We start from the raw sequence: 12,737 nt of genomic DNA, 5'->3' as shown, positions 1-12,737 counted from the left end.
AATAGTCACAATTCTGACAATGACTGTTGGTTAATACCTGCCATTTACAAGCATTAAGCAATGTTGAAGAGAAGTGTAAAGTACAGTTTCCAGGGAAAATGCAGTGGCGAATGAGTATTAAGCACTGTCTGCGTTGTCACTATGATAAAACAATTCAGAAGCACAAGAACTTTCCTGGTTTTGAGCTTGGTATGATCATTGGGTGCGTACGTCCAACAGCAACTAACTAATACAAACAGTAATTTCTTCAATGTTCTTTGCAACTTCCCAATGCTCTTTAAATATCAGAGTTGATTCTTATATCGATTTTTCTTCTTCTCAAAGCTAGATTGTATTTTTTTTTACATAGAACTGTATCAGGAATGCAAACATTATATTGAAGTTTCCACACAAACAACCAAGCCTACAACTTCCCAGTCCAAAGCCATCCAAGAATAACCACAAGAACATGCAGTTAGTTAAATTAAAAAAAAAAACAGAAACAAAATGTAAAATTCTGGAAGACAGATTGCTCACCATGATTATTATTATTAAGGAATAAACAGTAATTAATCCTATGCTATTAAAAGACTCTTTTGAGCCACCACTTCAAAGATTTTGTTTTCCTGAAATATTCCAATCTGAAACATGTTACTTACTGGCATAAGAAGCGTGTAATGGATGCAGAATCCAGGTTCAGAAGGAAAATATTCATCAGACACAAATCTTATTCTGATCTGGTTTCCTTTGGAGATTTGTCTGCTGGGCACACTACTGGAACCACACCAGCGCCCTAAAACAGTGCCATCACTAGGATCTTCGACTTCTACAAAGTCATACCTGAACAGAAAAGAAAAGAAAGTGTTTATTTTCTGACAAAATGTCTCTAAAGTTCCAGCTATAATCAATAAACTGACTCTGCAGTTTGCAACTTCTTTTTTTTTTTAACACTAAAAGTGTGCTACCAAAGCCAACTATTTTAAACTTAAGTGTCCAAGTTGCTACTGGCTTAAATACATAATAAAATCATGCAGTGAGGTTAAAAAAACAACAGCAGAGTTAGCATTTTGAAGAGACCCATGAGTATGGTTTTGTTTTCTTCCTTTTACGGAAAGCAATTACAAAATGTGGGATAGGGCAGAGTAAAGTCAGAGAAAAACAGACTGACATAGTATGGCACTGTAACTCGTCCTGCAGTATCACCAGCAGCGTCCTGCATGGCACCTGTGAAAATTCAGGGGCTTTTTGATACTTGCCCTCTTGCAACATCAGCTCCTGAAAGGTTAAAGTGGCTTAGGGGAAACTTGGAAGCACATTTTGAGTTTATGCATATTCCCGTAAGAAATTTGTTGAGCAAAGATCGAGATGTCCTGTATGTCAGAAAGAATGTGGTATTTTGGTAATACTGACAAGAGAGTTATGGGTTTGGAAGCTTTCAAAGAATGAAACACAGAACAACAGCATGGTTTGGGTTGGAAGGGACCTTAAAGCTCCCCCAGTCCAACCCCTGCCATGGGCAGGGACACCTCCACCAGCTCAGGCTGCTCAAAGCCCCATCCAACCTGGCCTTGAACACTGCCAGGGAGGGGGCATCCACAACTTCCCTGGGCAACCTGGGCCAGTGTCTCACCACCTTCACATTATTTCTTCCTAATATTCTAGTCTATCCCCTTCCAGTTTGAAGCCACTCCCTCTCGTCCTATCCCTACTCGCTCTTCTAAGAAGTCCTTCCTCATCTTTCTTGTAGGCCCCTGTCAGGTACTGGAAGGCTGCAATAAGGCCTCATATTAAGTTTGATTTAGTTTTATTGTTTTTTCAAGTGTGATCTGGGTATCCCTGGGGATTTGTGAACAACTTCACATAGACTCACGAAAAGTAATGAGGAAACACCAGTCGAATGTCATCAATAGGCTTCAATACACAACACCAAGGTCCTCGCTTCCACTGGAAAACGTTCGGGGGTTTCCCAAGTCATAAAAACATTGCAAACCCCTGCTCTAGGAGGCACGTCTGGTTTCAGTGCTTTAACCTGCTTCATGTCAGCCCACTGACAGCATAAACACTGAATTTCAGCTGGGTTTCCCCTGCTGCAGCTTGAAAGGCTCCGAGGCCCAGCAGCCGCCCGGCCTGGTGCTCCGGGATGGTGAGGGCGCCTCGGTTCGAGCATGGCGGGCACTGGGAAGGTCACAGCTGCAGCTTTCCGAGTCGTCACTTTACTTTTAAACCACAATTTGTATTCTAAGCAAAAGCATAAGACGCCTCTGAGAGAGTTTCAAGATTTCTGGTATTTTTATGTTCTCTTACATAGAATAAATACCTCACATAAATCTAAATCGGTAAATAGCACTGAATGCTTTTCAAGGGTACAGTCTCACCTCCGCTAATAGCAAATACACATATTTTAAAAAGCATGCACACACACTCTACCCAATATGCCAAGCAATATTTAATGTGAAAATTATTACCTCATAAACATTTTCTACTAAAGCTTTTTCTGGATTTTTTTTTTCCAGTAAAGCTAATCTTTATAATGGTTCCCAGTTCCCTAGTTAGACAGCAGGCAATAAATTCTTGTGTTGCATGTTTGTGCAAGACTGACTTGCACATTTATTATCTCCATTTAAAGGACCAGTATTTTTTTCCACTTAATTAAAAATGAATGCAATGAATATGCTCATTAACTGTGTTCAAAACCCATTACTGCCATGTACCTCAGTTCTAAATCTTTGTTGAACTTATGATACTAATTACTTTATCACCATCTCCCCCGCCCCCCCAAACACCAACTGATTCCTTTAACTGATCCACCAGTGTTTTTACTTTATGATCAGGTATACAACTTATTACGAGGGCAATGTGTACATTAATTGCATTAAGACTTCAGGGCTCAACACATCCAATTGATGGTGAGCACTGAATTTTTTCAGCTTATGAAGATTCTTAAAATAAGCTTTGTGTTTCTGTTTTTTTAGTGAAGAACATGAAATAATTATTCACTCTTTACCATTCAGAAAAGTAGATAAGTTAATCATTACATTTATTGACTTAGGCTTAAGATGTCTGGGGGTCAGAAACAGTACAGGTGTTAAGTGCTTCTCCATAACTTGCAGAGTACTTCTATTGCACCCTTTGGTCTCCTGGTACCCCTGAAGTAAAAGAGGGACTCAAATTTCACAGTTTAGACCCTTAACATAAAATTTAATTAATACCATTAGTTGAGAAGTAAAGCAGAGGAAAATAAGTATACTGAAAATACCCAGGTAAAATCCAGCTTTCTGGTATATGTGACAGATCCAGATGATTCTGCTTGTTGATGTTTCTTCTATATTCAGCTCTTTTCTCCTTGATCTTTGTATGTGGTATTTGTAAACAAGCTGTCATTTGTGATCAGAATAATTTCTGATTTTCATGTGTTTTATCAGTGTTACCTTGATTGAGAGGTTTCTCAGTCACCCTTCCCTAATACCATCATCAGAAATCCACTTGTTTCCAAGCGATCAACCTGAAAACCCTCTCATCACTGTACAGCATTCGCCAGTACTGCACGGCAGTGTGCACAATTACCAGCACCGCAATTTAAGGGATTTCCTAAAACCTATTTTATTAGCCAACTGAACGTAACTTTCTCATGGTAACAAGGCACAGCACATACAGCACGGTTTATCATGATTACTCCCTCTCTGCAATGTCTCCCTCTGGGCCTATAGAGGATTTCTGTTCTTTTATGTTCGACAAACAAGCCTGGCGCTGAAGGCAAAAATTGAAAACAGTTTCATAAGCAAATATACAAGACACAAGTATTGGTTTCTTTATGCTGAACACAGATGTAGGTGAAGCTGCCTGCACAACACAGGTATTTCATCAGCAGCAGGGGAAGTCTGTCTGCATCAACAGAAAGAAGTCCCTCGCACGTTTCCTGGACATGATGACATTTCTAGCCAGTAACTTTATTCCTGTCAGTTATCTAGGCTGAAATAATCTTCTGTGCAACTGAAATTCCTCGCATTGCACATCTGGCCTGAAGGCTGCACTTGCTGTGAAAATTAACACCACAAAGCGGTGCAGATGCTTTAGCATTTATCAGATTGTGCTATGTAACCCTGCAGCTTCACGTCACAGGGCTAAAGAGCAGCCGGGACAACAGTAGAGCCATCCAAAATTATTTCCCCATCAAGAGAAGCTTGTGTTTGAAATGCAAGCAAACTAGGAGAAATAACCAAGAACTGCGAGGCTATTTTTGAACTGCAATGGAGTAAAAAATTATTAAAATGCATGTTGAACCAAAGAAAGAATCCTCCTTTTCTGTGCAGTGTACGAAGGAGAAAACACAACTCCCTCTGACAATGACTAAAGAAAGGCTCTGGTGCTTTGTGTTTAATATATTATTCAGACAAAACTAAGTCAAATTTATAACAAAGAGGTAGCCCAGTCTCCTTAGCTGGGATGAGAGATGCTTCTGCCCTTAGTCACGATGCCTTCCCTGCTGCAGAACATGCATTCCCCTGCCCTGTGGCCAAGGTGCCTGGGACTGCAAGTTGAATTAACAGCCTGAGCAAAGATAATTTAGTGGAAAAGAGCAAGGCAGCAATGTAAGCAACTCTATAAACTTCAATCCCTTTCCAACCAGGATTTTTTTTTTCCAAGGGAATAGATTTTTTCTCTCCTTTCTGTACTTTTTCTGTGGTTTACAGCACCATTTACTAAACATATTCTGACAGGCTGTTTACCTTGGCTTGCAGTTTTGTGACCTTTCTGTGGCTTCCCTCTGCCTTTGGAATTCCACAAATATATCAATGAATGCAGGGAGCAGAAACCCACGGGCTGAAACGCTTTGTCACATCAGTGACGCTGGACCTTTCCATCCCCATACAGATGTGCGCTAGACAAAAACCTAGCACACCCATTAGAACACTTCGTGAAAGGTGAGATGCACTTTCCTTCCCCCTTTGATAAGAACCTGTTTCAATTTATTATTCTTTTAATGAAGAAACAGGAAGTTGATAACAAACCCTGTCATTTCTGGTCATGTTTCTCTTCAGCACAGCAACACCAAGACACCCACCTCATCCGCAGCCCGCAGGCATTCGCGGCCCCCTGGCAGTTCACCAGACAAACTGCTGTTGAATAGAACTTTGAGGGTTTCTATTTGGACAGCTTCAGTTTTGGAAACATCGGGAATTACTAACAACTGTCATCATGAAAATATCATTTTGAACTTTTTCTGAGCGCTATCATTCTAAATGAAAATTTCCCTTTCCCTCTTCCACCTCCATTTGAAAGAATTCTCATTTTTGCTACTGAAATATTTAAATTTCCTAAAATATTTGGTTTCCATCATTTGACTTAAGGGTGTATTTTTATAGACAAAACTGTAAGCGTATTGGCAACACCTTACATAGTCTTCACCTCTTGGATCACTCTCAAATCCCATCTGTGAGCAATCACATGGCTCTTTGTGAAATAAACACCACATTTACATACAGCGCAAAGCAAGGCCAAACACGGAGCTTGAAGAAATGTTTTTCAGATCTTGTCAGCTTCACTTACGAGAGATTCTGGGGGTCCCCTCCAACTAACCCAGCTCTCCAGTAACGCTCTTTTGGGCAGGTTGACATTTATCTGAGGGAAAAGGGAACACTGCAACATGAAAACAGCAGGACTCCATGAAGGAAGAAGGTAGGAGAGCGTAGGATGCTGGATTGGAGAAACAAGTGAATTTCAAGCAAACTACAGCCTACAGAGGTAGCAATAGGGTTGTAAAAGCAGAGTGTGCTGCATCGTTCATTCAATAGGTGGAGAACTTTCTTCTTTTCTGTTCCCGATCCTGCCCCTCTCTCTGAGACTGAAGTGTGCTTTCCTCAAAGACCAAGGCACAGAGACAAGACACATCATGCGAGATGACAATCGAAATGACACCAAAACTAAATAACTGGTCATAATGAAACTGCAGGTACTTGTACACGATTTTTCAGTTCATGTAAGAGGAAATGTTACTTTTGGTATTGCTTTTCTTTCCTCCGATATGACCAGGCCAGGCAGTACAGCCACTTACCACTCAAGTTTGCAAGGTTCAGAACAACTGTTCAATTAATTCCTTTGCCTTTCAAATACATTAATTTACATCACACTGGTTTGTATTTGTGGCCAGACCACAATATCTGTACGGACCTCAGACTGGGAAAGCTCGGCCCATTCAGCCCAGTGGACACGAGGTTCTCAAAATCACAAACCACCACAGTGCCCATCAGTAGAAGTCAGCTGTTAGCAAAAAAAACAAACGTCAAATGATACAGAGAGCAAATTTCCTGGAGAAACTGAAGGGAGAGGGCAGCTGCACTGAAACGGTGACCCCAGCACAGCACCAGCAAATGCAGGGTCAAAGTCCAATAAAAATCATTCCACTCAACATCATCAGAAATATCTGATTGCAATTACTTTGAGTAACAATAACCAGGGCATTGGAAGAACATTGTTTTTTTGAAAACGACATGATATAAAATTTTAAATATTTAAAATATTTGCTCTGGATTCTGTCTTTCCAATAGGAAGTTCTGAAAAAAGTCACCCAGAGCCATTTGACTGCCGTTCACCCCCAGCACTCCTCCTCTTTAGGAGGACTTGGCAGTGCCTTCCTTTATAAGGGGAAACTCCTTTGGGTATCTTTACAGATTATCCAACAACTGAGAAGAGTCACATTCCACCTTTTCTATCGTGCTTGGTGATTTAACGTAAAAACAGAGAAAAGATGATGGCACAGCAATGATTTAACGTGAAACAACTTTCCATAGTAGTACCTGTATCTGCTGATCCCATATACACTGTGTTTTAAGAGGCACTGGAAAGAAACAGCATACCCAGATATAATCCAAATAAATAACTGATGAGGTCAGTTTTTTGTGCTCCGAAAATGATGTTTAATTATACACAAACATCACTTCCAGCAACAGACACCGCTTCCAGCCAATACAGCAAATGAGCATAAAAACCCCAAGGATCCTGCCATGTCTACATTTTCCATGAAATAAAAGATACTCAAGGTATAAACAGAGAACATTTCTAACTGCCATTCACCAAATATGGATTGCAGTTTCTGCGCCAACCGAACTTGAATACATCTATTTTAGAATACGCAGCCCTGTACATTAGGAACTGCTTTATGGAAACACAGATTCATTCACAAATGTTAGATGGTTGCCATGGCTCTGTCCATTTAATCTCTCCTCATACTGATTGGTAACAGCCTGAGGCTCCTAACACAACCACACAACTCTCTCCGTATTTCTACCTTGTTATTTAGGATGTATGAAAAAAGAAACGGTTTAATCCTTAGATTTCCATGTTGTTCCCCTTCATTCACTGTAAGCCACTTGGATCATAAACACACATTTACAACACTGCAAGTGAAAGGGAAAAACAAGGCAGAGGTCAATCCTTCAAAATCTACTCCTCAAGCATTTGAACACTGTTCATGAAAAGAAAAGGATGAAACTTGATTTGGAGATTTTACATTTGGAGAAACTAACGGTTGCATTGCCACCCTCCAGCCTACCAGAAAAACACTTCCTTTTCCGTGGAGCTGCTGAAAAGCTGAGGCATCAGGTGAAGGGAAGGCAGACAGACTTTGCATAGTAGCTTTTGTCACTTGGTGAACTAGAGTCAAAGCACTGCATGCAAATATAAGAAACCCCCAAAAAACGCATCTCTTAAATAGCAATTGATAAACTGAGTACTGCTGAGAACATATCCTTTCCATAACGACTACTGAATTGGCACACAAAAACCTCTAGGAAATAAATCATCACGACCAGTAGCTGGCTGCACTGGTAAGCTCTTAAGCATCTCCATCTTAAGCACATGAATGTCCTGTAGTCTCTGAAAGCCACTTCTGCCTTGTGGGGAGGAAGGGGCATTAACTTTCCCACGAGAATGAGAAACTGTAAACTGGATACATTGGTAAATGCACTTCAGGCAGCAACTCTGTAATTATTTAAGCTTCTGTTAAACTACTGGTAGGGATAAAGCCCGTAAATAAGTATTTTCAGGATTATAGCAACCACAGAATTCAGTCCTAGATATCCTGTGCTACAAAATCATTTATACCAGTGTGACTTCTATTGGTACATTACTTCAAGCACTTGAATAAAAATCCTGTAGAAAGAGACACTATGATCCTGCAGATCAAAAGTGGTTTCTCAAACTCCTCCTGTTAATGATCAATAGCCAAATTTCTTAGAAGCTACCTATACTTCTCTACCCTGGACCAAAGAGTGGCAGGTATTCCCAGTGCCAGTCATGATAAGAAACACGTCAAGCTCTCTTTAAATAAGGGTTAAGTTTGGTCTAAAAATGGTACGTTATGAGTAGAACAGAGATGCAAAACAAACAAAGTGTGAGAAGTTTCATAACAACATTACTATTACTGTATATCAACGATGAATTTGGGAAAATTGAAGAGCTTGGAGAAACATACTAACACATGCACTGTGCTGTTTCACCTCCAATCTGCCTGCTTTCTGCTACTGGCTGCATGTGTGGACCACAGATTTCTTTAGTATCCTGAACAAGTTATGAATCCAAATAATAACGCATGTAATAAAACTGGTAACAGGAGAGTATTCGTACTGTGCTGCACACTATGACTCCTGTTCTTCACATCTCCTCACCCCTTCATCATAATAAATTATTATTTAAGGGATATATTTATGGTATGACACCACATGGAAACGGCCATCAGAATGGAGGCTCTGACTGCACTGGACTCTGCTGTCCAGAACACGCTGCCCTTGGTCAAGAGCACACAGCTCAGGCACTATCCTGCTTGTACAGCACTACACTCTCCAGATTTTGGAGAATTAAAAGCCTTACTGACTTTTTCCCAGTACTTCTCTGTAAACTCTGGTATATTTTATCTTGGGAATTACAGCAATCATAATAAATCACACGTTCCTACCGTACAGATCAATATCTTGTACAAAACAAAACCCGTGAGTGGAGCTCAGGGCTCACATCGGCAGCCAAGGCTGTAAAGCATTCTTTCTCATCTACTATAACATTTCTACCTCTACTCACAGTGTTCACCGTGATCAATGTATCTGCTTCAGCTTCTGCAAATCCATAACCATGTATTTACCATTGTTTTTCAAGCAGCACTTTATAGATTTATTCTAGGATCTCAAATGGTATTGTTTTTCTTTATGCACAAACCTTATATCCTGGAACGTAGCAACGGTTTCAGTCAACGATGTGAAAACCACTGGCTAAACAATTCCCTAACAAAATTCAAAAGCGTATTTTGGAAAACAAAATGAAAACTCCTAAGGGGCATTTCCAACACGTGGAGATTCACCCAGGGCAGCGCTGGCAGACCCCTGGTCAAATTTCCCTTCTTCCTTTTCCATCCTTCCTTCCTGCCTACCTGTCCCCAGTGGAGACTGGGACTCTGTATGTTTATTTTAATGGCAACACCTTTATTTCTTTAGTTCAGTGATACAACAACACATGGTCTGCAGTAACACACCGGATTTACCAATCCAGGACAGACCATTTGTCAAAAAATCCAATATCCTGCTTCAGGACAGGTCACTTCAGTAATTGCTACTTGAGCAGAAAGTGAAAAATCCCTATAATGTAACTGAGCAGCCACACAACACCGCATGAGGCAGAAAAATGTGTTCCCAACCCTGGCAGGAGATCAGCTTTCACCTAAGGAGTGTAAGGAGTTTCCTCTCACTTCAGTTTACCGAGTTATAAGTGAATGGTCACACAATTATGCAGACCTATGTTTAATCCAGCCACAGCGCATGAATCAAAGGCCAGTCTGAAATTGTACTTCTTAATAACTGCTGCTGGTTCACTGGGCTCCCTGTTCTCACGTTACTGTCAGAAAAGATCTATTTATTTCACCTTCCGAAACCCCTAGGACACCCCCACAGGACCGTGTAACCTTTTTTATAATAAGTAATCTTCCCTTTGGAAGTTGGGGTTCCCTTGGGATTGGCCTGGAGGATCTTTAAGGTTCCTTCCAACCCAAACCATTCTATCTATGATCCTCCGATATCACAGAGACCAGATGAGAACAGATCAATGCAATTTGTGCTGCATTTCACTTCTACTTTATCCTAACGGAGCAGCACCAAGTGCGAGAAAGGACTAACACAGCTTTCTCTGACTGACAGTATTTGGTGGTAACGCCATCTGACTACAATCCCACACCAGTTACTTTGTTAAAACGTGGACGATACACACAAAGCAGTGACCACAGCATCTAGCGAGAGGGACAGAGGTAAGGAAGAGAAAGAAAAGCCGTGTAACAGGTGAAGAAACACAACTGTCCATGCAGGAATAGACAGCTGGTATGTCTGGTTGTGGTATGTCTGCTATTCCTCCTGGTCAAACAGCACAAAGCTGCTCATAAGCCTGACGGTGAACCCACGGGCTTAACTGTGCTTAGACTTTCAGTAACCCAAAAACATCAGGGAGGGGGTGCATGCTATGTATAAACTGGAATATACAGACACCACACAGGGTAACTTTAGATCAAGCTGCTGGGCCTGCCTTTGCAGCTTGCGTTTCTCTGGACACCAGGATTTCAGAAAATCCAAAAACCCATCAGAAACCACAGGTGGCCACAGGGCCCATCTACGTCCCTGCGCTCAGGCGGTGGTGGCTCTTATAATCCACATTTATCTTGTAATGAGACAGAAGCAGGGGAACCCCATTGATAACAACTCTTCCCAAACCACCCAAGGCAGAAGCAAGACCTATGTCTGCTATTCCTCATTTTCAAAGAAAAATGCAATTTTCAAAGAAAATGACTGCAGTCTACGCCGTCAGAAACGCAGCCAACCACGGTAACAGGAAACAAGTTTGGAAGCCATAAATTAGGATCAGGGCCGTTTACAAAAATATTTTGATACTGTGGACACAGTTTACTTTATTCAAACAGCTTCTTTGAGACTGAGAGGAGCAGGAAGGGATTTTAAGGAGCCTAAAATGTTTGTTTAAGTCAATGAGCGTAGTCTCTGGTGTGAAAAGGGAGTAAGGGATTATGTCAACTGCCCTCTCATCAGCAATCACTCTCCCAACACTCATGTGGGCTGTGAAAATAGATTTTAAATTACTTGCGAAATAATATCCTCTAGCAACAGTGGATACTACAAACGAATGCTGGATTTACTGAAAAGGAGAGAAAAAGGGGTGGGCAAGAATGCGGTGACAGCCCCAAAATTTGTGCAGCCCGTCCTGCTCCCATCACCTGGGCTGGCTCCATCATCCTCCCGTCCCCAGCAGAGGAGCATCTCCTCCTCCTTTCGCTTTCTCAGGTTGCACTGTGATTTGCTTAAAGAGCACAATTTTGCAGCTATAAACCCTTCATGCACAACAGAGTTTACTCTTTCTGAAGCTTAAGAAATGAGTCTCACGGAGTAGTTTCACTTGTAACTGCATTCTGGCTTTCTTACTTTTTGTCTTCTTTTACTGCCTGCAACATCTGCTTTGTCACATTTACAAAACTGTTATCATGAGAAAGGTCTTAAGCAACTTTTAAGAAGCAGCAGAGAGCCTAAAGGAACATGGCTACTTCTGGATGCAGCACAAAGCGCTGCCACGGTGGGGGCTATGGACACAGCACCGACACCAGCAGAATGGGACCAGCTGAAAAATAAATCAGTACTTGAATCATGTGGTAAACAGAGGTTTGTTTTTTTTCTGGAATCACAGAAAATCTAAATGAAAAAAAATAAAATAAAACCACACTTTTGTTCAATTAAATCAGAACAGAAAAGAAATAGATCCAGTGCTCTCTTTTGATGCAAAAAACCACTATTATTTATTTTTCAAAACATAAGAGCAAAGGATGCACGTGTCTAGATCCTCCTCCAAGCTATGGAGGCACATGGAGGACATGGAGACGACCGGAAACAGCCAGCACGGCTTTACTAAGGGCGAGTCCTGCCTGACCAACCCAATGGCTTTCTACAACGGGGTAACTACAGCAGTAGACAAGGGAAGAGCTATGGAGGTCAGCTACCTGGATTTCTGCATGGCCTTTGACTCCATCCCCCGCAACATCCTTCTCTCTAAGTTGGAGAGGCATGGATTTGATGGCTGGGCTGTTCAGTGGGTAAGGAAAGGGCTGGATGGTCGCATCCAGAGAGCAGTGGTCAACAGCTCCATGTCCAGATGGGAGGTGGTGACAAGTGGTGTTCCTCAAGGTACCCACTGGGACCAGTGCTGTTTCAAACCTTCATTACTGATATTGACAGCCGGATTGAGTGCACCCCCAGTGAGTTTGCTGACGATACCAAGCTGGGTGGTGAGGTTCATGTGCCAGAGGGAAGGGATGACATCCAGAGGGACCTGGACAAGTTGGAGAAGTGGGCCAGGGTGAACCTCATGAGGCTCAACAAGGCCAAGAGCAGGGTCAGAACAATCCTCGTTACCAATAGAAGCTAGGAGGTAATGTGCTGGAAAGCAGCCCTGAGGAGAAGGACTTGAGGGTACTGGGGGATGAGAAGCTGGACATGAGCCACCAACGTGCATCTGCAGCCCAGAAGGCCAACCGCATCCTGGGCCGCATCACAAGAAGTGTGGCCAGCAGGCCCAGGGGGGGGATTCTGCCCTCTACTCTACTCTACTCACCTGGAGTACTACATCCAGCTTTGGAGTCCCTAACACAAAAAGGACATCGAAGTGCTGGAGCAGGTCCAGAGGAGGCCACAAAGATGATCAGTGGCTGGGGCACCTCTCCTATGAAGGCA

The 12,737-nt window shown here is 42.0% G+C and overlaps 1 protein-coding gene across 1 annotated transcript in view; it reads right to left on the bottom strand.

Moving 5' to 3' along the window:
* Positions 1–638: 638 nt before the first annotated feature.
* LOC104537461 (platelet-derived growth factor C-like) overlaps positions 639–12,737 on the bottom strand; it is a gene marked incomplete at both ends in the record, with an annotated part of 19,493 nt that continues 7,394 nt past the window's right edge. The window contains one exon of the mRNA XM_010180355.1: positions 639–819. Coding sequence (XP_010178657.1) covers positions 639–819 — 181 coding nt within the window. The remainder of the gene's footprint in view (positions 820–12,737) is intronic.

This window comes from Mesitornis unicolor, unplaced genomic scaffold, assembly GCF_000695765.1.
Source record: "Mesitornis unicolor isolate BGI_N332 unplaced genomic scaffold, ASM69576v1 scaffold2313, whole genome shotgun sequence".
Taxonomy (NCBI): Eukaryota; Metazoa; Chordata; class Aves; order Mesitornithiformes; family Mesitornithidae; genus Mesitornis; species Mesitornis unicolor.
Note: the sequence above shows the minus strand (reverse complement) of the source record. Positions and strands in the feature narration are given on the sequence as shown.